We start from the raw sequence: 27,068 nt of genomic DNA on the forward strand, positions 1-27,068 counted from the left end.
GAGCAGGGGCGTGATGCTGAAGCTTTATAAGGAAGTGGTGAGGCCTCACCTTGAGTATTGTGAACAGTTTTGGGGTCATCTCAGAAAAGATGTGCTGGTATTGAAGAGGGGTCAGAAGAGATACACAAGGATGATTCTGGGAATGAAAGGGTTATCAAACAAAGAATGTTTGATAGCAACACACACAAAATGCTGGTGGAACGCAGCAGGCCAGGCAGCATCTATAAGGCGAAGCACTGTCAACGTTTCGGGCCGAGACCCTTCATCAGGACTAACTGAAAAGAAAGATAGTAAGAGATTTGAAAGGAGGAGGGGGAGGGGGAAATGCAAAATGATAAGAGAAGACCGGAGGGGGTGGGATAGCTCTGTTTGATAGCTCTAGGTCTGTGCTCACTGGAATTTAGAAGGATGAGAGATCTCACTAAAACTTTTCGAATATTGAAAGGTCTAGACAGTAGATGTGGAAAGGATGTTTCCCATGGTTGGCAAGTCTAGGACAAGAGGTCACAGCCTCAGGATAGAGGGACATCCATTTAAAACACAGTTGTGGAGAAATTTCTTTAGCCAGAGGGTGAAAAATTTCTGGAATTTATTACCACAGGCAGCTGTGGAGGCCAGGTCATTGGGTGTATATGTTCTTGATTGGCCACAGCTTCAAAGGTTGCAGGGAGAAGGCCAGGGAGTGGTGCTGAGGAGGGAAATAAAGGATCAGCCATGATTGAATGGCAGAGCAGACTTGACAGGCCAAATGGCCTAATTCCTATGGTCTGATGGTCTTATAATTTTACATACCTCTATCAGTTCACGCTGGTGAATTTCCTCTGCACACTCTCCAGAACATAGTTTAATGATCAGAACTGCACAAAATATTTGCAAGTGTAATCTGTACAATGTTTTGTAAAATTCAGACACTTGTCCCAAATTTTATATGTTACGACCAATTTATGAAGACAAGCCTTGAGCCTTTTTCACCACTCTATCTTCCTGTGTTGTCACTTTCAGAACTATGGACTTGAACCACACCCCTCCCAAGTCCCTCTGCTCATTAACATTACTTAGCACCCTATCATTTACTGTATATATCCTACTTCTGACTTTGCAGAAAGCACCACTTTGCACTAGCTGGAATTAAATTTCATCTGCCAAGGCTGTGCCCAACTTTCTATTTGATCTACATCCTGCTGATGCCTTAGGCAACCTTTTTCACTATCCACAATACAAATTTCAGTATCATCCAGAAACTTGTCCATCATACCTCCTACATTCACATCCAAGTCATTAATATATATAACAAGGGTCCTCGCACCACTTCCTGTCACACACTACTAGAAACAGACTTCCAATCAGAAAAGCATTCCTCCACCATTACCCCCTACTTCCAAGGCAATTTTGGATCTAATTAACCACCTCACTTTGGATCCATGTTTCTTAATATTCTGGACCATGTAGGACCTCATCAATCTCCATACAGAAAACCTCTTCATTAAACTTGTTAGTTACCTCCAAAGAAACGTGTATCAACTAAGTAGGGTTTCTACAAAGCCGTGTTGAATATTCCTAACAGACCCTACATTACTAAATATGACTAAATCCTATCCCTCACCATTTCCTCCTATAATTTCTCTACCACAAATGCAAACCTCACCAGCCTGTAATACCCAGTTTATCCCTGCAACTCTTCTTAAATAAAGAAGCAACATTAGCTCAAATCTTCTAGCACCTTACATGTTGATAATGACAATACAAATATCTCTGTAAGGGTCCCAACTATCTCCTCCTTTGCTTCCCATAAAAACCTGGGATAGATCTCACCTAGCCCTGACAAGTTACCAACCATTATGCATTTTGCATGACACCAATGTTTCCTAATTCTTAATTTAGTATTGACCAAGATTCCTGCCAGTAGCATAAAGGCAGACAATAACTGACTTGACTCATTAACCTGAATTTATCATCAACTATGGGGAATTTTCACTTCAACACGCAGCTGTGGTGGATCACTAAAGGCACTTCCCCATGTTGAAGTTCATGTCTCCTAGCTTGCAACTATTACAATTCAGGAAAAACACTGACAATATTCCAATAGCTCAGTGAAAATCAAACTTGCGAAGCAGATAATTTTAAATGGTATTCCAAAACGGCGTACCTAACTGTGTCTGTCGCAGTTGAAGTTTCAAATCATCAACTTGTACATTCAACCTTCTGGTTTGATCCTCAAATTCTAGAAGTTGGCTTCTCACCTGTGCACATCGCTCCATCTGCAACAACAGAAATTTTAAAAAAACAAATGACTGCAAGAGCTTGACCTTTTCGTCTTCCTCACTTTCCAACTATCCCCTTGTGTTCATCTTCATACCATTGCAAATCAATTGCACTATTAAGTTAAAGCTGTACAACAGGAATACAAAATTCTCTATCCAAGTCACAAAATTAACTTGAACTTCGTACACAGCTTAACTTAGATGTCACATCATTAATACAAAAACACAAATACATTTATATACAAAGAAATTTGATGTTTACATGCCATGAGTTCAATGTTAAAGTGAAATATTCAACATTTTTATAATGAAGCACTATGACCAAAATTTCGAAGTTTAAAGGATCTTAAAATATCTTTATAGCTCTTCAAAGCAATTCAAAATGTTTTGTTCAACATCCAAAACCCTGAAAGAGTTTTCAGCACTTAGGCTGGAATACAGGAGTATAGATAATTGATTGATTAGCAATACTTGTATCTCAGTATAGAAACATAGAAAACATACAGCACAATAACATGCCTTTCACCCCATAATGCTGTGCCGAACATGTACTTACTTTAGAAATTAGCTAGGGTTACCCATAGCACTACTTTTCTAAGTTCCATGTACCTATCCAAGTGTCTCTTAAAAGACCATATTGTATCCGCCTCCACTACCATTGCCAGCAGCCCATTCCACGCACTCACCACTCTGTGTGTAAAAAGAAAAACAACTTACCCCTAACTTCTCTTATGTACCTACTTCCAAACACCTTAAAACTGTACCCTCTCGTGTTAACCATTTCAGCCCTGGGGAAAAGCCTCTGACTATCCACATGATCAATGCCTCTCATCATCTTATACCCCTCTATCAGGCCTCTTCTATTTCTCCATTGCTCCAAGGAGAAAAGGCCAAGTTCGCTCAACCTATTCTCATTAGGCATGCTTCCCAATCCAGGCAACATCCTTGTAAATCTCCTCTGCACCCTTTCTATAGTTCCCACATCCTTCTTGTAGAGAGGTGACCAGAACTGAGCACAGTACTCCAAGTGGGGTCCGACCAGGGTCCTATACAGCTGCAACGTTACCTCTCGGCTCCTAAACTCAATCTCACGGTTGATGAAAGCCAATACACTGTATGCCTTCTTAACCACACAGTCAACCTGCGCAGCATCTTTGAGTGTCCTATGGACTCAGATCCCAAGATCCCTCTGATCCTCCACACTGCCAAGAGTTTTACCATTAATACTATATTCAGCCATCATACTTGACCTACGAAAATGAACCACCTCACACTTACCTGGGTTGAACTCCATCTGCCACTTCTCAGCCCAGTTTTGCATCCTATCGATATCCCACTGTAACCTCTGACAGCCCTCCACACTATCCACAACACCCACAACCTTTGTGTCATCAGCAAATTTACTAACCCACACCTCCACTTCCTCATTCAAGTCATTTATAAAAATCATGAAGAGAAGGGACTCCAGAACAGATCCTCAAGACACACCACTGGTCACCGACCTCCATGTAAAATATGACCTGTCTACAACCACTTGTTGCCTTCTGTTGGCAAGTCAATTCGGGATTCACAAAGCAAGGTCCCCTTGGATCCCATGCCTCCTATGTTCTCAATAAGCCTTGCATGGGGTACCTTATTAAATGCCTTGCTGAAATCCATATACACTCTATCTACTGCTCTACCTTCATCAATGTGTAAAGTCACATCCTCAAAAAATTCAATTAGCCGCGTAAGGCATGACCTGCCTTTGACAAAGCCATGCTGATCTCCAAATGTTCATAAATCCTGCCTCTCAGGGTCTTTTCCAACAACTTACCAACCACTGAAGTAAGACTCACTGGTCTATAATTTCCTGGGCTATCTCTACTCCCTTTCTTGAATAAGGGAACAAAATCTGCAACCTTCCAATCCTCCAGAAACTCTCTCGTTCCCATTGATGATGCAAAGATCATTGCCAAAGGCTCAGTTATCTCCTCTGTCACCTCCTACAGTAGCCTGGGGTATAATCTTGTCTGGTCCCGTTGACTTATCAAACTTGATGCTTTCCAACTTGTAGAATGCCTTGGGGTTTTCCTTAATCCTGCTCACCAAGGCCTTCTCATGGCAGCTTCTGGTTCTCCTAATTTCATTCTTTAGCTCCTTCTTGCTAGCCTTATAATTTTCTAGATATCATTACCTAGTTTTTTGAACCTTTTGTAAGCTTTTCTTTTCTTGACTAGATTTTCAACAGCCTTTATACACCATGGTTCTTGTACCCTGTCTCATTGGAACATAAATATCCCCTGAACATTTGCCACATTTCCGTACATTTCCCCAAGAACATCTGCTCCCAATTTATGCTTCCACGTTCCTGCCTTATAGCTTGATATTTCCCCTTACTCCAATTAAATGTTTCCCTAACTTGTCTGTTCCTATCCCTCTCCAATCACTATCTCCAAAATGCTCTCCCACTGACAGACCTGACATCTGACCAGGTTAATTTCCCAATACCAGATCAAATACAGCCCCTCCTCTTGTAGGCCTATCTACACATTGTGTCAGGAAACCTTCCTTAATACACCTAACAAACTCCACCCCATCTAAACCCCTTGCTCTAGGGAGATGCCAATCAATAATGGGGAAATTAAAATGTCCCATCAGGACAACCCTGTTATTATTGCACCGTTCCAGAATCTGTCTACCTATCAGCTGCTTAATATCCTGTTACTATTGGGTGGTCTATAAAAAACACCCAAGTAATGTTATTGACCCTTCCTGTTTCTAACTTCCACCCACAGACTCAATAGACAATCCCTCCATGACTTGCTCTTTTTCTGCAGCCATAACACTATCTCTGATCAACAGTGCCACACTCCCACCTCTTTTGAACCCCTCCCTGTCCTTTCTGAAACATCTAAAGCCTGGCACTTAAAATAGCCATTCCTGTCCCTGAGCCATCCAAGTCTCTGTAATGGTCACAACATCATAGCTCCAAGTATTGATTCATGCTTTAAGCTCATTGGTTTTGCTCATGATACATCTTGCATTAAAATAGACACATCTCAAACCATCAGTCCTTTCTCTATCATTTGCCTATCCTCCCTCTCATACCGCCTACAAGCTTTCTCTATTTGTAACCCACAGCCCCTTTCTCCATCTCTTCAGTTCGGTTCCCAACCCCCAGCAATTCTAGTTCAAACTCTCCCCAATAGCCTCAGCAAACCTCCCTACCAGGATATTGGTCCCCCTCTAATTCAAGTGCAACCGATCCCTATTGTACAGGTCACACCTGCCCCAAAAGAGGTACAAATGATCAGAAATCTGAATCCCTGCCTCCTGCTCCAATCTCTCAGCCACGCATTTATCCACCACCTCACTCTAATCTTATACTCACTGTCGCGTGGCACAGGCAGTAATCCCGAGATTACTACCCTTGTGGTAATTGGGGCTCCGGTTCCATTTTGAACCCCATTTTGAACCCTTAACCGAAACATAATTGGCTTCCTGATGTCTATAGTACGTACATACACACACACACCCACGCACACGCACACTTCCAGCTCTCTCTTCACTTCAAACCTCATCTCCAGATCAGTAATTTCTACAATGGTCCCCAGGGGAAAAGACAATTGATCTTCCCCATAGCTAAACTGTACATTATGCATTTCTTTGTGACCCATCCCAGTTTTAAAAAAGAGAATCTGAATCAGGAAGTTGGTTCAGTAATTTTGCATTCGGTATTTCACAAACAAGCATTGGTGCCAACAGAATAACAAAGTAAGCATTGCTAGCTTGAGTCCACTGCATCCTCTCTGAAGCTGATTTAGTCAAATTCAAACAACATTATAACAAACTATCATATAACCAGCCCTTGCTTTTGCCCTCAAAACAGAGGTCAATTACATGAAATAGTCAGGTGATTCAGACAAATAATCTTTAATCTGATTAGGTTACAAATTACTGTAACTGCACGAAAGTTCACAATTTTCTTTTTTCACAACTGTATCCTTCATCGTTATGATTGCCCCAGGCACAGTGTGGGTTGTTGTGCATTTGAAAATCATAGAAGTAACATTATTGCATGTCATATCATGTCAATGCAGATGTTTAGGACATTTTGCAAAAGTAAAGTTTTTGAAATCTGCTCCAGCAAGGCTCAGAAACAACCAGTCTGAACTAAAACCAAGCTGAGAAGCTGACTTAGGGTCAACTACAAAGTTCCCCTTTTGGTTGGTTATCCTCTCAACCATTACCATTCTGGAGCAACTTGTACACTCACCACAAACTCCCAATCCTCAATGTACCAATCTGCTACTCATACCTTCTGTAGCACCAAATTCACTTGCTAAAAAACGCATCTACCCACTGTGACAAAATTCTGCAACACTCATTTCCTGCACTCCCAGCACCCCAACCACGACCTCCTGACAATCAAGGCTACAGCCCGAAATAGTGATCATATTTGCGTACCTCTTCAGACCAAACATTTTATTGAAGCTTCAAACGGCAATGGCTACAAATTGTAATTTGATCAACTGAGTAATGACCCTTTACAGGTGTAAACCAATTCCTTCCCCTATTTTCCAGCTCCAGAGGAAACTGTACCTGGCCACCTATGAGTAAGTCAAATTGAATGAAGTGCTCTTCCTGAAAGCTTTATTCTCAAATTTAAGCAACAGAGCAAAGTACATCCACTAATCATCAACCTGAGAAGACAAACTATGGCAATTAATTGATAATCCCTTTAAATAGTCCTGATGAAGAGTTACTCTTGTGATTTCAGAGCCATTGGCTGAATTTACAACATGCAAGTATGGAACCCTAGTTTAAATATTTTGCTAATTGTCTTAACTAATTCTTAAATGTTTCCTGATTGCTTCTGGATTACCCCATTGACTAATTCACAATGACTATTTTCAGTCCATATATTTGAGTCCAATGATACAGCACCATTTTAGAGATACAACACAGAAACAGCCCCTTCTGTGACTAATTAACCAAAAGCACGAACGTCTTTGGAATGTGGGAGGAAACCAGAGCACCTGGAGGAAACCCATGCAGTCATGGGGAGAATGTACAAACTCCTTACGGACAGTGGCAGAAATTGAGCCTGCGTCACTGGTGCTATAATAGCATTAAGCTAACTGCTATGCTACCGTGACCCCTAAAATGTGCAAGCCAAAAAATCTCTAATTATTTCTGAGTAGGAACTGTAGTCCTCTTACATGTATTTATCCTAAAGATGGGTCTGCACCTGAAAGAGATGCCAGTCAGAATAATTATGTAAAAATACCGCTACGTCAAAACAAAATGACAACTATTCATTTGAAGGTTATGATAAACACTATGTTGATACTTTACCTCATGCTGCAACTGCTGCTCTAATATTTCTTTTTGTCTTTGATATTCATCCTGGTCAAGTTTTCTGGAATATTCTATTTTCTTCAACTCAGCTTGAAGTGCTATGTGTGCAGCAGAAGGTTCATTTAACACTGAAAAGACAAATATTAACTGTGAGGAAAGGACTGGACTGGTGACAGACGCAGAGCATGGAAAGAAGCAACTGGAAACTAGGTGACACATGACAAGGTGGAGGCAGAGGATGGAGTGAGTCTCCTGGATCAAAGCAAAGACAAGAGTGAAAATGAGGAGCAAGCCTAGTTTGTATGCTCGGAGTCCAGTGCCATCCTTTATGTCCCCACTGTGGGGTCTACTGGGTAGGAAACAAGATCTGCTTACTGTATTACCCTGTGACTCTGTCAGCATGGATCAGTTGAACCAGAGGGCTTGATGCCATGCAGTATTATTCTATATTGATACTTTAATTGATTAATGCCTTTCTATTCTGACATTTTTATGAACTGAGATTTTACTTTAGCTACACTTACAGCATATTCACAATTCTCACAGTATTAATCATGATAACTCATCATAAAAAGCAACATACATAACACCATTGTAGATAATTCATGAGGATCTTTACAACTGCCGAATGTGAAACTGCATTTCATTTTTCACAAGGATGCAGTAAAAGAAAACTTAATTGTTTAACTTGTTAAAATATCTACCATCATATTCCTTCTGTAAGGAAACCCATTTACAATGTTTTCAAATCAACGTTTCTCTGCAGGATGAACAGAGCACAGAAATATAGATTTCAAAAAGTAGATTACTTGGCCCAACCAGGAGCACTTAAGAAATCTGACTAACCAAATAAATGCTTGGACTAATGACTCAGAGAACATGAGTTTAAATCCACAACAATCTAAAAAAATGAATTTAAGATTTAAAAAAAGTCTAAAAATAAAAGTTGGTGTTAACTAGTGATCATGGAGGTGCACGACTGTTGCAATAACAGCCCCAGCAGTTAATTATTTTACTTCATGATTAGGTTCAATGCCTGTCTTTATTTTTTGCATGTGCTATAAATCTAAAGTACAAACAGAAAATGCCAGGCGGAATCGGTGACAAGAGAAAGAGATCACACTTCAGATCAAGGACTCTACAACATTTTGTATTTGTATTCCTAACATTTTCAGAATCAGAATCAAAATTAGTTTTATTATCACTGGCATGTGACATAAAATTTGTTAACTTAGCAGCAGCAGTTCAATGCAATACATAACCTAGCAGAGGAATAAAATAATAATTATATAAAAATAATAATAAACAAAGTAAATCAATTCCATAAATTAAATAGATTAAAAATGTGCAAAAACAGAAATACTGTATAGTAAAAAAAGTGAGATAGTGTCCAAAGATTCAATGTCCATTTAGGAATTGGATGGCAGAGGGGAAGACGCTATTCCTGAATCGCTGAGTGTGTGTCTTCAGGCTTTTGGACCTCCTAACTGATGGTAACAGTGAGAAAAGGGCATGCCCTGGGTGCTGGACGTCCTTAATAATGGACACTGCCTTTCTGAGACACCGCTCCCTGAAGATGTCCTGGGTACTTTGTAAGCTAGTACCCAAGATGGAGCCGACTAGATTTACAACCTTCTGCAGTTTTTCTCGGTCCTGTGCAGTAGCCCCTCCATACCAGACAGTGATGCAGCCTGTCATAATGTTCTCCATGGTACAACTATATAAGTTACTGAGTATTTGTTGACATGCCAAATCTCTTTAAACTCCTAATGAAGTATAGCTGTTGTCTTGCCTTCTTTATAACTACATCAATATGTTGGGACCAGGTTAGATCCTCAGTGACCTTGACACCCAGGAACTTGAAGCTGCTTACTCTCTCCACTTCTGATCCCTCTATTATGATTGGTGTGTGTTCCTTCGTCTTACCTTTCCTGAAGTCCACAATCAGCTGTTCCGTCTTACTGACAGAGTGCCAGGTTGTTGCTGCGACACCACTCCACTTGCTAGCATATCTCACTCCTGCACGCCCTCTCATCACCACCTGAGATTCTACTAACAATGGTTGTATTGTGGCGACCCATTTCCTGGCACATCTGAACCAGCTCACAATTAGATAGCCTACGGGGGTTTGGGAGCACAGAGCTTTGGAGCCTCTGCGCCACGGGGGGCAGGTTGAGGGAAGCTTAAAAGTGAGGCTGAGGATTTCGAATAAAGTTTTTCCTTCGACTGCAGTTACCAACTCCGTGTCGTAATTTTAGCGCTGCGTGTAACACACCGCTACAATTGGTGACCCCGACGGTCCAACCGATTTTTGGACCAGAAATGACCGACGCCGCCTCTGTTCATGCGGTTTCGTTGAAACTGCCGGGTTTCTGGACACAGCGACCGAACCTATGGTTCCAGCAAGCCGAAGCCCAATTCCACGTTCGCCGGATCACCTCAGAAGACACCCGCTACTACTACGTGGTGAGCTCCCTCGACCAGGACACAGCGGCCCAGGTCGCGGAGTTCGTACAGTTGCCCCCGGCAGACGGCAAGTACACGGAATTCAAAACCCTGCTCCTCAGGACTTTCGGACTCTCATGGCGCGAGCGGGCTGCCCGTTTACTGCACCTGGATGGCTTGGGCGACAGACCTCCATCAGCTTTAATGAATGAGATGTTGTCTCTCGCCGACGGACACACACCCTGCCTCATGTTTGAGCAGGCATTCCTGGAGCAGCTGCCCGAGGACATACGCCTGCTGCCGTCCGACGCGGATTTCAGTGACCCCCGGAAGGTGGCAGCCCGGGCGGACTTGCTGTGGAACGCCAAAAAGGTGAGCACAGATCCATCGCACAAATCTCCCAGCCACGGTCCCGGCAGCAAACCAGTCCAGGCCCGGCCGCAGAGCCCGCCAACCCCCGGCCCAATGAACACTGGTGCTTCTACCACCAGCGGTGGGGCGCAGAAGCCCGCCGTTGTCGCCCGCCCTGCAAGTTCCCGGGAAACGCCAGGGCCAGCCGCCGCTGATGGCTACGGCGGCTGGCCATCGGGATAGCCTCCTGTATGTGTGGGATAGAAGGTCGTGACGCCGGTTTTTGGTCGATACTGGGGCAGAGATCAGCGTTTTACCTCCGACGAGTTACAACACCCGCAGCAGGGCACCGGGTCCCTCCCTGAGGGCCGTGAATGGCAGCACAGTAAGGACCTATGGCACCCGTCAGGTGCAGCTACAGTTCGGCTCCAGCCAGTTCAAGTGGGACTTCACACTGGCCGCCGTAGCCCAACCGCTTCTGGGTGCGGATTTTTTGCGAGCTCACAGCCTATTGGTCGACCTGCCCAGGAAGAGACTGGTACACGCCGAGACCTTTCAGACGTTCTCCCTGGGTGCAGCCCAGTTGCCAGCCCCTCACCTCGGCTCTATCACGCTGTCCGACAACGACTTCACCAGGGTCCTGGCGGATTTCCCATCGGTTCTGGCACCGCAGTTCACAGCGGCCATGCCCAGACACGGCGTACAGCACCACATCCCGACCCAGGGACTACCCCTCCACGCCCGCGCTCGGCGGCTTCCCCCGGACAAGCTCTGACTGGCGAAGGAGGAGTTCCAGAGGATGGAGGAATTGGGGATCATCCGGCAGTCCGACAGCCCATGGGCCTCCCCCTGCACATGGTGCCCAAAGCAACAGGGGGCTGGAGACCGTGCGGCGACTACCGCAGGCTGAACAAGGCTACCACACTGGACCGCTACCCTGTGCCGCACATTCAGGACTTTGCAGCAAACCTGCACGGCGCACGGATCTTCTCCAAGGTAGACCTCGTCCGAGGGTATCATCAAATCCCGATACATCCTGACAACGTCCCCAAAACGGCTCTCATCACCCCGTTTGGCCTTTTCGAGTTCCTCCGCATGCCGTTCGGCCTGAAGAATGCCGCACAGACGTTCCAGCGGTTAATGGACGCGGTGGGACGGGACCTGGACTTCGCGTTCATCTATTTGGATGACATCCTCATAGCCAGCAGCAGTCGTCAGGAGCATCTGTCCCACCTCTGCGCCCGACTGAGTGAGTATGGTCTTACAATCAACCCCGCCAAATGCCAGTTCGGACTCGATACCATTGACTTCCTGGGCCACAGGATTACTAAAGACGGGGCAACCCCTCTGCCCACTAAGGTAGATGCGGTCCGCCACTTCCCCCGACCCACCACGATCAAAGGCCTTCAGGAATTCGTAGGTATGGTCAATTTTTACTGCCGCTTCCTCCCTTCAGCTGCCCGGATCATGCGCCCCCTGTTCGCCCTGATGTCGGGTCCGAGCAAGGACATTACCTGGGACGAGGAGTCCACCGCCGCTTTCGTTCAAACGAAGGAAGCTTTGGCGAACGCCGCAATGCTAGTACATCCCAGAATGGACGCCTCTACCGCCCTCACAGTGGACACATCTAACACGGCAGTCGGTGGGGTGCTGGAGCAACTCATCGCAGGTCGCTGGCAACCCCTGGCATTTTTCAGCAAACACCTGCGGCCACCCGAGCTCAAGTACAGTGCTTTCGACCGGGAACTGTTGGCGCTCTACCTGGCAATCCGGCATTTCAGGTACTTCCTAGAAGGTCGGCCCTTCACCGTGTTCACGGACCACAAACCGCTTACCTTTGCGTTTACGAAAGCGTCCGACCCCTGGTCGTCCCGCCAGCAACGCCACCTGTCCTACATCTCTGAATACACGACGGATGTCCGGCACGTCTCGGGTAAGGACAATGTCGTGGCGGATGCGCTCTCTCACCCTACCGTTCATGCCCTTTCCCAAGGGGTAGACTTTGAGGCACTGGCAGAGGCGCAGCAGGCGGATGAGAAGATTCCGAGTTACAGAACCGCAGTCTCCGGTTTGCAGCTCCAGGACCTCCCTGTGGGCCCGGGTGAGAGGACCCTACTCTGTGACGTTGCCACCGGCCAGCCCCGTCCCATCGTCCCGACAGCCTGGCGGCGCCGTGTTTTCATAACTTGGCGCATCCCTCCATCCGGACAACTGTCCGGATGGTTTCCAGCAGGTTCGTTTGGCACGGACTCCGCAAACAGGTCAGTGAATGGGCCAAAACGTGCATGCACTGCCAGACGGCCAAGGTGCAGCGGCACACCAAAGCCCCACCGCAGCAGTTCCATCCCGCCCACCGGCGTTTCGACCACATTCATGTGGATATCGTGGGCCCCCTGCCAGTGTCGCGCGGCACCTCCTGACTATCGTGGACCGGTTCACAAGATGGCCAGAGGCGGTCCCGCTCACCGACACCACCTCCGAATCTTGTGCCCGAGCCCTGATCGCCACCTGGATATCTCGCTTTGGTGTACCGGCCCACATTACCTCCGACAGCGGCGCCCAGTTCACCTCCAGCCTGTGGTCAGCTATGGCCAGCCTTTTGGGGACTCAGCTGCACCACACCACTGCCTACCACCCACAGTCGAACGGGCTAGTGGAGCGTTTCCACCGTCACCTGAAGTTGGCTCTCATGGCCCGCCTGCGAGGAGCCAACTGGGCGGACGAGCTTCCCTGGGTCCTACTCGGCATCCGCACAGCGCCCAAGGACGACCTGCACGCCTCGTCGGCCGAGTTGGTATACGGCGCGCCCCTGGTCGTCCCCGGGGAGTTCCTACCAGCCCCACGGGGGCAAGAGGAAGATCCCGCAGCAGTCCTGGGCAGACTACGAAAGAAGCTCGGTAACCTGGCCCCCATACCCACTTCACAGCACGGGCGGCACCCAACCTGCGTACCCAAAGACCTACAGAACTGTAAGTTTGTGTTTGTACGAAGGGGCAGGCATCGGCCACCGCTGCAGCGGCCATACGAGGAGCCGTTTATGGTGCTCCGGAACAACAGGTCCACGTTCGTGCTGGACGTTGGGGGGAAAGAGGAGGTTTTCACGGTGGACCGCCTCAAACCGGCCCATGTGGACCTGGCGCAACCGGCCGAGTCTCCGGCACCTTGGCGCAGAGGCCAATCTCCCAAGCAGGTTCTGGCCCAGACTGTGGACATTGGGGGGTGTATCGCCGGTTCTGGGGTTGGGGGGGTTATGTGGCAACCCATTTCCTGGCACATCGGAACCGGCTCACAATTAGATAGCCTACGGGGGTTTGCGAGCACAGAGCTTTGGAGCCTCTGCGCCACGGGGGGCAGGTTGAGGGAAGCTTAAAAGTGAGGCTGAGGATTTCGAATAAAGTTTTTCCTTCGACTGCAGTTACCGACTCCGTGTCGTAATTTTAGCACTGCGTGTAGCACACCGCTACAGTATCATCAGCAAACTTATAGATGGTATTTGAGCTACACCCAGCCACACAGTCTTGTGTATATAGAGAGTAGAGCAGTGGCCTAAGCATGCACCCAAGGTGCACCAGTGTTGATTGTCAGCGAGGAGGATATGTTATCACCAATCCGCACAGATTGTGGTCTTCCGGTTAGGAAGTCAAAGATCGAATTGTAGAGGGAGGTACAGAGAACCAGGTTCTGCAGCTTCTCAATCAAGATTGTGGAATGATGGTATTAAATGCTGAGCTATCTATAGTCGATGAACAGTATCCTGATGTAAGTGTTTGTGTTGTCCAGGTGGTCTAAAGCCATGAAAAGTGCCATTGAGATTGTGTCTGCCATTGACCTATTGTGGCGATAGGCAAATTACAATGTGTCCAGGTCCTTGCTGAGGCAGGAGTTCAGTCTAGCCCCATGACCAACCTCTCAAAGCATTTCATCACTGTTGATGTGAGTGCTACCGGATGATAGTCATTAAGGCAGCCCACATTATTCTTCTTAGGCACTGGTATAATTGTTTCCTTTTTAAAGCAAGTGAGAACTTCTGCCCATAGCAGTGAGAGGTTGAAAATGTCCTTGAATACTTCTGCTAGCTGGCTAGCACAGGTTTTCAGAGCCTTACCAGGTACTCCGTCGGGACTTCCACCTTGCGAGGGTTCACTCTTTAAAGACGGTCTAACATCAGCCTTTGAGACGGAGATCACAGGGTCATCAAGTGCAGCAGGGATCTTCACAACTGTAGTTGAGTCCTCCCTTTCAAAGCGTGCATAGAAGGCATTGAGTTCATCTAGTAGTGAAGCATCACTGCCATTCATGCTATTGGGTTTTGCTCTGTAGGAAGCAATGTCTTGCAGACCCTGCAAGAGTTGCTGTGCAGTTGATGTCACCTCCAACCTCATTTGAAATTGTCTCTTCACCCTCAAAGTAGCCCTCCGCAAATCATACCTGGTTTTCTGGTACAAGCCTAGGTTACCAGACTTGAATGCCACAGACCTAGCCTTCAGCTGGTGACGTATCCCCTGCTTCATCCACGGCTTTTGGTTTGGGAAAATACAGTAAGTCTTTGTGGGCACACACTCATCCAAACAGGTTTCAATGAAGTCGGTAACAACTGACTTCTGTGTTGAGTTTTCCAGATTTCAATTCCACAAAACTGGTCATGATAATTGAAGTGTACAATAAAGCAACATAAATATGACCACCTTTTAACGATTGAATTGAGTATCAATTACTTTCCCAATAGTTTTGGAAAACCTGGATTAAATAATATGGCATTGTTTTAGAATTACTTAACTGCTTTGCCTTAGGTATTTACTTTTGGGGAGCCATAGTGGTACATGATATGAATTGAAATCTAATTTAGATAATAAAGAGGACAATTCAAGATCTTTTTCACTTGAAGGCAGGAGCAAGGTTCTGTGGTATCACAGAAACATTTAAAATTATTATTCTGCCACCCATAATATTCTTATCTGAAGTTAGATAGCAGTGGGCATAAGCTCCAATACTAGATTTGAAAATGTATTCTCTATCAACACTTCACTGAAGTACTGAAAGAGTAATGAGCTGGCACAGGAGCTAATTTTGCACAAGACATTCAACTGAGCCCCCTAAATACTCAGGTCAAATAGAATCAAAATGATACTAATCACAGTATAAAAAGGTTATGGTCAATATTCATTTCTCTGTTAATGCCCTAAAATGGATTCATTACACATTTATCTCGATTGCCTTTGTGCAATCTTGTTGGGATTAAATTGACTGACTGTTAATTTTCATAAAACTGACATTTAAACAAAAATCAAATGTTTCAGCTTCTAATGCTCTTATATCAAATGGAATAGCCAGTGCTTAAACTGTTTGCCATCTAAATGTCACTACATGATTTACCATACAAGTAAATTTCATTTTACTTAATTTCAATTAAATTTCATTAGTATACTAACTTTCACAAAGTTTCTGATTTTCGCAACGAGCTTCATCCAACTGTTCCCGAAGTAGTTTGATTTCAGTCTGAAACTGTACATTTCCAGTTTTTAATGATGCATAGTCTGCTGTATCCTTTAACTTTTCATTCAGTAATTCATTCTGCTTCATTAGCAAACAAATTTGGCCTTTAGCTTCATCTAGTTCAACCTGTGAGCAAAGAAACATTTTAACATACATGCTTACTTGTTAAGCTGGAAGTTAAAGACAATGTTTTTTGACTCTTCATGGGTAAAGGAATGAAGATCTAGCCTATAACTCATTACGACATTTACCATAAGACCATAAGACATAAGAGCAGAAATAGGTCATTTGGCCCATCGAGTCTGGTCTGCCATTTTATCGTTACTGATCCATTTTTCCTCTCAGCCGAAATCTCCTGCCTTCTCCCCATATTTTCACAGAAGAGTTTAGCCAAATTCTAACTAAATACAACTAAGTATCGGGGCTAGAAATTTATTTCCCTTAAACCCATGTGCTAAAATGACACCACACAGGGACATGCCTTGATGTGATTGATGTACTGCTTTTGTCTGTGTACCTCAAGCAAGAGTGTGTTCATATTTGAATTGTATAAATATGTAAAACAAAACTCTCATAATTTCTTCAGTACAAACATTTGTAGAAATCAACCAGTGTTAACAAAGATCAGAGTTCTAACTCTGCACAGGGTATTAAACACCCATTCACACAAAAACTGGGTCATTTATATTACTTCCCTGTTCAAAGTTAGCTAAATAGCATGGAGGTGGGATCTGCATCAGACACCTCAAAACACTAAAAACTGACCCTTTTAGAAGTCAACAGTTGCAGGGAGATCCTTTATGCCAGGAATCCCAGAAAATCTCCCTACCGACAGAAATTAAGCAGTATTTGTTAGAGGTGCAAGGGATATTAACACTAAGAGTAAAGCATCATAGACCCAATCCTAATCTGGTTGGAGTTGGAAGAGAAGTCTAATAATCCAACTAACAACATTGCATATTGCTGCATTCAAACATTTAATGCTGCCTTGACACACATGCACAGCTCTTAAGGTACGCCAGGCATTTAATGCACAAACATTGAAATTCACTCATTACGAACACTAACCTCACTTTTGCAAAAAATTGCCCACAGCAAAGCCCTTCTTAGTCTCAGAGATTTGTATACTTGGAGAAAGTGATGGGTCCCATTTCTCCACAGCCAGTTAAAACTCAGTGTTTAGAACTTACTGCGAGTACTGGATATGCAGATGCCTTAATAGCCTTCCTTTCCTCATACTGAATCTTCTTTTCCTCATTTAAACCAGTGTTTTAAATTTTCTTCAGAAGCAATTAAGAGAAAAAGATTTCTAAAAATTACCTCCAACTTCATTGCTTGAGCACGAGTTTGCTGAAGTTCCTCCTTACTGGAATGTATGATAAGAGATTCTTCATGTAATCGAGCTGCTTCTGCTACAAAGTAAAAAAATTGTTGAAAAGTAATGAAGAGAGTTAACAAAATATAAAGTGAATATATGTTAAGATTGAAAAACTGAGAAAGCAATAACTATCATTTTCATTGTTAGTTAATCATAATATTTCAGGCAATAATTATGTAACTTACAAAATCAGAATCAGGTTTAATATCACTGGCAGATTTGATGTTTTGCAGCAGCATTACATTGCAATACATAGTCATAAAATAAAAACTATAAATTACCATAATATATAAAAATTAAATTAAGTAAATTAAGTGCAAAAAGAGAGCAAAAGAATACTAAGAAAGTGTTCATGGGTTAATATTCCATTTAGAAATCTGATGGCAGAGGGGAAGAAGCCATTCCTAAAACATTGAGTAGCTCTCTTTAGGATTCAGTACCACCACCTAGATGGTAGCAATGAGAAGAGGGCATGTCCTGGGTGATGGGCCTCCTTAAAGACAGATGCCACCTTTTTGAGGCATCACCTTTTGAAGATGTCCTCAATGCTGGGGAGGCCGGTGCCCATGATAGAGTTGGCCAAGTTTGCGACTCTTTGCAACTTTTTCCAACCCTGTGCAGTGGTCCCTCCATACCAAATGGTGGGGCAACCAGTTAGAATGCTCTTCATGGTACATCTGTAGATATTTGTGAGAGTCATGGGTGACATCCTCAAACTCTGTTGAAATATAGCAACTGTTGTGGCTTCTTCATAATTGCATCAATATATTGGCTCCAGAGTAGGTCTTCAGAGAAGTTGACACTCAGGAACTTGAACTGTTGACATATTTCATTGCTGATCTCTTGATGAGAAGCAGTGTGTGTTCCCACTACTTCCCCTTCCTGATGTCCACATTCAATTCCTTGGTCTTACTGATGTTGAGTGCAAGGTTTTTGTTACAACACCACTCAACCAGAGGATCTATCTCACACCTGTATACCTCCTCTTTACCATCTGAAATTCTGCCCACAATTGTTGTCATTAGCAAATTTATAGATGCCATTTGAGCTGCACCTAGTCACACAACATGGGGAGAGCGTAGAGCAAGCAAAGCATGCATCTTTAAGATAAGTCAATGTTAATTGTCAGATCTTGCAGACAACATCAAACAACTATTATCATCTCTACTTATTGTTGTAACACAGGTGGGAGAATTTGTCTTACTGAAAACTATAGTGTTGGACATTATTAAGGATTATTTAAGATACTGAAACCACTTATTATGCAAGAACAATTTATATATTGATCAACGCATCTGTAGTTGTCTTCTGCTGATTAATGGAAATCTGCGAGGCACTTGTAGGTTTTAAATAGGTAACTTAAAAGCTATCTTTCAAAGATCATATTCTACAACTATTAAATATAGCACTTTTATTTAAGAGAAGATAAATTGGGAAAAGGGAAAAGTGACCACATACAATAGGTTTCAATAGGTATATTTAATGTCAGAGAAATGTATCCTGAAATTCTTTTTCTTTACAAACATCCACAAAAACAGGAGTGCCCCAAAGAATGAATGACAGTTAAACGTTAGAACCCCAAAGATCCCTCCCAATCCCCCCTCCTCCTCCCATGCATTAGCAGCAGCAAAGCAATGCCACCCCTCACTGAGCACTCAAACGTGCAGCAAAACATTAATAAAGACTAGGCCTTGCAGTACTCCAGACTATTCATTCACCCAGTAATTCGTCATACCACAGTGTGTCTGTCTCTCTCTCTCCTCCCCCCCACTCCCTCCCTCCCCCCCTCCCTAATAAGGGAAAAAGAGGTGTCCCCGTTTCACAGTAAGAGGGGAAACGACTCGCTGATTTATGGTGTTAAAAGACTGTTGCGTCGCTTTTTACAAGCTGTGTGTTCTAAGAACTCGGGTCTCTGCGCACACAGCCAGCTCACTGCTTCTGATCTTCCACGTACTCCCACAAAACATCAAGCAGTGGCTCCGCCTTGAATCCTTCCACCTCTAGAGCCGTGAAAATCCAGACCCTGAAGGCGTGTGAAGTGTTTAAGAGTACTAGGCCTAAATTACATCCATATTTTCTGAAAAAGATTAAAAGAAAATTAAAGTGTAACTGGAAGTACTTTGAAGATGTGATGGTCAACTGTGAGGTCAAAGGAAATGCCAGAGATATGGCCTTTTCTGGTCCTGGATGCCAGGCAAATTCTGTACTAGTCAAGTATTCCTCAGATGTATCTCAATCAGCATTGATGACTGAAAAGAATATTAACTAATAGTTCCAAAGAAGCCAAAATGTTATCAGTTGAGAATGAAAGATCACAAGTGAGCTGAGTACAACAAAACAGTACTATCTCAATGTGAAAGGGAGAACTTTCAAAAGCAAAAGAATAGTGAATTTCCTAGTAGCAGGTTGAATGAGGAAAATGTAAAAAATCTGCAAAAACTTGAGGCACACAGCTTCTGTATAGACAGTTACTTTACTGATCCCAAAGGAAGTTACAGTGTCACAGTAGCATTACAAGTACACACATATACAAATATTAGAAGAGAAGCAAGAAAGAATTAAAAAATAAGTTACCTTAAAAATAAGATGCACAAGATTTACAAGTCAAAGATCTGCAAGATTTCCAATTTCACACTGATCAGATGGCAATGCAAGATTTACTGTAATGGGTGCATATTCACACTGTCCATGCAAGTGATGGTAGTACTGCACAGGGTGCCAGTGATAGCAAGCTGTTGTGGTACACAGAGCTAAACAGAACTTAAACAGCGCTCTGGTAAACCAAGGTTAATAACAGTCCAATGGGGGGGGGGGGGGGGGGGAGGTAATCACTTCCCCTGCTATAGATCGACTCATACAGCAGTCTTTGAAATAGCACAGTTGTCTTAGAGTATTACTAAGAGTGATCCTCTGTTCAGCCAAGGTGGCATACAGACAGTGAGAAACATTGCCCAGAATTGTCATGATTTTCCATAGGGTCTTCTGTTCTCCCACAGCTTCCACCATATTCAGTTTGACTCCTATAACAAAGCCAGCATTTCTAATCAGTTTATTGAGCCTGTTAGCATCAGCTGTATTGATGCCATTGCCCCAGCTCACCATCACATAGATTTTGCTGACAATAGACTGGTAGAACATGTGAAGGAGAGTCCTGCGTTCTCCAAAGGACTTCAGTCTCCTCAGGAAGGGGAGTCATCTCTGGGTCTTCTTGCACACAGCCTCTGTGTTGGTGCTCCACTCAAGTCTGTTGACCAGGTGGAAACCCAAGTACTTGTAGGTCCTCACCACATCCACTCCATAAATAGTAACAGGGACCAGAGCAAGCTTAGTCTTCCTAAAGTCAGTTACCATCTCCTTTGTCTTATTGATGTTGAGCTGCAGATGATTCAGCTTGCACCATTTGACAAAGTCTTCCACCAGGGCCCTGTATTCATCTTCCCGACCTCCCTTTATACACCCAGTTATGGCTGAGTCATCAGAGGATTTCAGCAGATGACATGACTCAATGTTGTATCAAGTCTGAGGTATACAGGGTAAACATGAAGGGAGCCAATACAGTCTCCTATGGGGCCCTAATGATAATTATAGCCATGTCTGACACACAGCTCTTACGCCGCACAAACCGTGGTCTGCCAGTCAGGTAGTCTACTACCCAGGATAAAATGGAAATGCCAACCTGCATTGAACAGAGCTTTCCTCCGGCAATGAGAACTCTATGGTATTGAAGGCACTTGAGAAATCAAAAAACATGATCCTTGTGTGGGAGGAGGTTTCTCAGAGTTATTTGACATAGGATGGGGCTCACGACAAGGGGACCCTCTGTCTCCTTTAATTTTTACTATACCTATTGAACCGCTTGCATATTTAATTAGAAACTCTCCTTATATCTCCCCCATTACAATAGGTACAACATCACATTCGATATCACTCTACGCGGATGACACATTAGTTTATATGGCAAATGTTCAACAAATTCTCCCCTATGTTTTAAAAACACTGAAGCAATTTGGATTTCTTTCAGGATACAAAGCTAATTTGTCAAAATCAGCACTGATGCTGATTAATACAGATAAAAGTAAGGTGTCTCTCCCTCCCCAGATTAAGGTTACAAATGAGGTCCTCCACTTGGGTATTAAAGTTAATACTTCCCTATCGTCTGTGGCTAAAACAAGTTACTCTTTAATTTTGAAAAAAATAGAAGATATTAATAGATGGAGACACCTGCCAGCATCAGTCTCAGCCTGTATATCGGTCATTAAAATGAATATCTTACCCCGCATTAATTTTATCAGCTCAATGATCTCAATTGCACCTCCAGCAGAATGTTGGCAAAAACTGGACTCCCAACTATGATGCTATGTTTTGAACGGTAAACAACCCAATATAAAGTGGTCAGCTCTACAATTCAAAAAGTCAGATGGGGAATTCACATGTCCAAATTTTAAACTGTATCACTGGGCATTTTTATTAAAAAGTCTTAGCTATTGGATGGAGGAGGATAACGTTTAATCATGGAAAAATATAGAACAAAAGCTAATAGCACCAATAAGGTTGAAGGACTTTCTCCTTATAGGCATATCTACCAAAAAATGCAACTTGTATTACGGTCCCATTTTAACCAAATACGCTACAAGTGTTTAGAGCAGCAGAAAAATTCCTGAAATTTAAAAGCATATGGTGCAAATCATCTCCATTATGAAACAATAATCATTTTCTATCTGGGGAGAAACCATTCACTAACAGAACTTGGGAGGATAAAGGTATTACTACCCTTCAAGATATTAATGGGGCAAGTAATATCCTTAGCTTTCAAGAACTGGTATCTCCATATAATATTGATAAACACTCTCTTTTCTTCTACTTTACAGTAAGATCAGCTTGTAAAGCCTATGGGGTTCCCTGGGGGTCAGATTTAAAGGAGCATCCCATTTTAATTTGGATACAGAGTGCTCCAAGACAGACAGTGTCATATACCTATGATAAATTAAACTCCCAGAATTATATATCCACATCAGGAATGAAAGCCTGGGATAGGGACATATCTGAACTGGAACAAGACTTAGAATAGGATGCGATTTGGGATAATGCTGCCAGTGCTTCAAAAAACCCAAATCATCGGTATGTACACATGAAGCTTTGTCATAGAGCATATCTAACACCGAAAATTAGATATCAAATCAGACTGGTTTCTGACCCATATTGCTCATTTTGCCACCACAGAAGCATTGGCTCTTTTATACATGCTGTATGGGAATGTCCAGGGGTTTTTGGTTTGTGGGGGAAGGTCATCGGTACTCTTACAGAATTAACAGGGTACAATTACCAATGGACCGCACTATACTCCCACCTTTCCCTTATGGAAAAAATACACAAAATCTGGCTGGCAAGCCTGGCTGCAGCTAAGAAGATTGTAGTCCAGCGTTGGAAACCTCCTCATGATATTTCAAGTACTCACTGGCTTCGGAGCTTTTTGGACATTTCTTACCTGGAACTGTCATCAGCAAGGGTAAATGATGCACGACCAAATACAATCTTAATGTGGACAAATTTGATATCTAACTTAAAAGATCTTCTGTTAAAATAGGAATGCTCTGTCTGTGTATGCACTACTATTCAGTTGGTTGGTGGAGGGGAGACGGTGGGGGGGGGAGAGAGAGGGGTGGAGAGGGGGGCAGGGATAGAGAGGGGGGTGGGGATGAGGGGTGGGGGTAGCTGGGTTAAACAGTCAAAATGTAATCGGCAACTGATTGTATTGAATATAAGTTGTTGGTGTTGCAATAAAACTGAGTGATAAAGAAAACATGATCGTCACAGTGCTATCCTGCTTATCCAAATGGGAGTAACAGTATCACCAACTCCAATATGCTCCTGGTAGGCAAACTGCAGGTGCTCGAGGGCTGATCTAACCAGGGATGGGAGGTGAACCAGGTACAGCCTCTCTAGGGTCTACATGATTTGAGAGATCAGGGCCACTGGTCAGTATTCATTCAAGACTTTCAGTTGGCCCATCTTGGGTACTGGGACCACACAGATAGGAACCTTTCCGGACTGAAACTCAGATTGAAAATGCATTGGAGAACTCCACACAGCTGCTCAGCACACTCTTTCAGGACCTTGGGGTTCACACCATCGGTTCTGATGCTTTGCCATAACTGAGTTCCCCCAAAGTCTTTCTCACCCACTCAGTAGTGAAGGTGAGTCCATGATGACTGGGGAGTTTGTGGAAGGTGGGAGCTGGGGGAGGTGGAGATCAGGACAACAGCAGCTGGTATGTGGAGGGGTGGATAGTAGATGCAGGGGAAGGAGGTGGTGTAGACAGTGGTAGCCTGTGTGGTTTATCCACATGTTGATCTGGAAGGAAGGGGAGGGAAGAGGGAGTATTGGACGCTTCACACCTGGCGAGTGTGCTGAGGGGGATGTGAACAGGAGAACAATTGTAAAACCTATTGAATTTTAACTCATTAGCCCTTTCATAGCTGCATTCCAAGGCTCTACAACTAGGCTGATTGAAGCCAGCAATCTTCATGCCTCTCCACACTTGCCCTGTGCTACTCCGCCCGTTTGTTCTCCAGTTCTCTCCTATATTCCTCTTTAGCCACCTTGATCTTCTCCTTTAGCTCCCTCTGCACGTTTCAATTCCACCCTGTCTCCTGATCTAAAGGCTCTCTTTTAGCAGTAGAGAAAAGACTTCAGATAACTGGTGAACCATGGTTTGTTGTTGGGGAAGCATCAAACAGTCCTTGATGGTATTGCAATGTCCACACAGAAGTTGACATAACCAGTGATGCAATCAATCATTAAGTCCGTTAACGTCTTCCTCATATGGTTCACAAAGCATATTCCAGTCAGTAACCTCAAAGCAGCCCTTTAAGGCCTCAACGGTCTCTGGAAACCAGCTCTTTACTGTCTTGGTGGTAACTAGCTGTTGCTGTACTTTGGGTTCATACAAGGGCATGAGGTGAACCATGTGGGGAGAGCGCGGAACTGTATGCATCTTTAATATTTGCATACAAGAGATCCAGTGTTTTATCTTCTCTTATCTTGACATTTGACAAACTGATCAAAGGCAGGAAGGGTTGTCAAGAGAGAAACATGGTTGAAGTCTCCCAATACTGCAATGAAAACATTGGGGTGTAGAGTCTGAAGTCTCATGATGGTAATGTGTATGACATCACACACAGCATTGGGAAAGCAGAATTTAGACAGCAAGCAATACAGCATGGCTGAACTCGTGTGGTAGATGGACGCAAACTCATAGCTGGCAGTTTGATGTCCAGACTGTAGATTCATTCTTTCACAGAAATATAACCGGGATTACACCATCTGTTGCTCACAAGCACAGCAAGCCCACCTCCTTTCTCTCACCGCACTGTAGATTAACTCTGGTTGTAGCATCGCAAACCCATTCACAGCAGCATTAGAATTTGGGATTTTCTCATGTAGTCACGTCTCGGTGAAACACTTAATGCTGCATTCCCGATATTCATTCTGTGTCCTTGTGAGTACTGCTAGTTCCTTCATTTTATCTGCCAGTGATCTAACGTTTCCAATAATGATAGACTGGGAGATGTGGTTTATACCTCCGTCTGTTGTTGCAATGCTTTTTACCTGATCTGCAGCCTCAGTAACTCAATCTCAGCTTGTTCAGAATATCAAGCTTCTTCTGGCAAACAAAGGCTGCTCCCCAGCCGCTAGTAGCTGCTCCCTCATATATACAATGTTCCCTCCGCTACAGTAGTCACTTTATTCGATGGAATAAAGTATCCCAAGAGCCAGAAGGATTATGAAAATGGTCTTAAACAGATTAATGCCCATTGTTATTTCACAGTGTTGCGAGCCAGTACAAAAACAAACGAAAGAAACATGCTAAATATTAAACCAAACACACGGAGCTACTGTAACGAGCTGCCACCTTGCACAAGGCACCTTTTACCATAAGACTTTTGACCGATATTGTTAATCCCCCAAGCCATGTCATTAAAACTGAAGATTGCAGGCATGTGTATAATTTAAAACTACTTTTAAAGTTCCCTACCCATGACTTTTGGTTGTTAACATTCTCCCACAATATTCTGACATGGACACCATCATCTTAAAACACATGAATATGTGGAATTACTCAGAAGGCAATTTGATGGTTTGGATTACTAAATTATATAGAAATAGATCTTAAAAAGTTAACATTTGTTCTGATTGGTATAGAAATAAAAACAATTTCTGCTCACTAGGCACCATCTAGGAAAAGGGGAACAAAATTACAAGACAAAATAGTCAATGACTCTTTATCAAATCTGACACTAAAACTTTAAAGTTCCAGTGAATTGTCACTGATCTGTTTCTCTCCATACAGATCAGGCATGGGCAAACTACGGCCCGGGGGCCGTTTTAATCTGGCCCGCAGAACTTGATGAAATTATATTAATAAACCTTGTTAACGTTTTTCCCCCGCAATTCTGGCGTTTTCCCAATAGATGACACACTCTATATACATTGACCTTTGTTGAGGTGCAGCGTATTACTCCACATTTGCGCTTTATTCTTTGTTCGGCTCGACCTATTTGTGTGAACAGGCGTTCAGCGTCATGAACATCAACAAAGCCAGCCACAGATCCAAGTTAACTGACCAACACCTCAGATCCGTCCTGAGAATCGCCACAACAAAACTAAATCCAGACTTTGATGTGCTAGCTAAAAAGGGAGACCAACAACACTGTTCCCACTGAAATTAAAAATAAGTTTCTTCGTTGTGTTATGTAAAAAATGCATTTGAAAATATTTTTTTCAATAAGCCTTACATGTTACATGTCATTTCTGTTAAGTGATGGACGTGAGTAGTGCGCAGGTGCACGTACATTCTCAAAATAAAAAATGCGCTCCAGATCAAATAACGCGCTCCGCATACTGGCGCGCTGTCAGGGTTCTGTCCTTGTGCTGGTCGTTGTTGAGTTTTGGCACAGGGGACAATTGAATAAGAAGGAGCAGGACAAGTAGACCTGCATCTCCTACCGTTTTTGAAATAAAGACAGTCAGGAGGAGAGTGATGATGATAATATCTTGAAGGATAACAGAATTTTCAGTGCTTTAAATTAATAACTGTTAGTATTAAAAAAAGCTGTATTTTATTCATTTAATTTTCAGTGTTTTAAAAGTCATTTCAATAAATAGCTAAATACCATGGGACTTCAAAGACAGATATTTTGTTGTAATGCATTTGTTCATTTTCAATTGAAATTAAAGCACGTTTTCTACATATCCCATGATATTTTATTTTCTCTTATGAGGTGTATTACCAAAACACTCCATCCATCTGCTCCTGGTCTGGCCCCCCTGTCAAATTTTAGAACACTTTGTGGCCCACAAGTCAAAAAGTTTGCCCACCCCTGATATAGATACTGGCTGATAAAAACAGTTCCAGTGTTTTCAACTTTTATTTCAGATTTCAAATTGCTTTAATATTAAATGTTAAGTTTGTCAAATAAATAACATTGTTAAATACTAAAAACTGTCTAGTAGAACGGCAATACAAGTCTTTTGCATAAACTCAAGCCAAAAGAGTTAACTGTCATGGTTCCAATGCAAAATTACTTAAAACTTACTCAGTGATACAATTGATTAATGGAACAACCTTTGTCCAAGGAAAAGTGTGGTAAAGCTTATAACCCTTGCCAAGGAGAGACATCAAGTATAAAGTGAGAAAAGCTTCAGTACATGATAGAGATGTGACCAACTTGGAAAAATTTTGGCTTGCATATTTAAGCAACTATACAATTGCACAGCAGGATGTTCACAGGTTTATA

At 43.4% G+C, this 27,068-nt stretch overlaps 1 protein-coding gene across 7 annotated transcripts in view; it reads right to left on the reverse strand.

Moving 5' to 3' along the window:
* ofd1 (OFD1 centriole and centriolar satellite protein) overlaps positions 1-27,068 on the reverse strand; it is a 101,082-nt gene that overhangs the window by 55,241 nt on the left and 18,773 nt on the right. For all 7 annotated transcript variants that reach the window (XM_059968027.1, XM_059968032.1, XM_059968031.1 and 4 more), the window contains 4 exons: positions 17,214-17,305; positions 15,830-16,019; positions 7,602-7,732; positions 2,147-2,258 (listed from right to left, as the gene is read on the reverse strand). In XM_059968027.1, coding sequence (XP_059824010.1) covers positions 2,147-2,258; positions 7,602-7,732; positions 15,830-16,019; positions 17,214-17,305 — 525 coding nt within the window. The remainder of the gene's footprint in view (positions 1-2,146; positions 2,259-7,601; positions 7,733-15,829; positions 16,020-17,213; positions 17,306-27,068) is intronic.

Source organism: Hypanus sabinus, chromosome 4, assembly GCF_030144855.1.
Source record: "Hypanus sabinus isolate sHypSab1 chromosome 4, sHypSab1.hap1, whole genome shotgun sequence".
Lineage (NCBI taxonomy): Eukaryota > Metazoa > Chordata > Chondrichthyes > Myliobatiformes > Dasyatidae > Hypanus > Hypanus sabinus.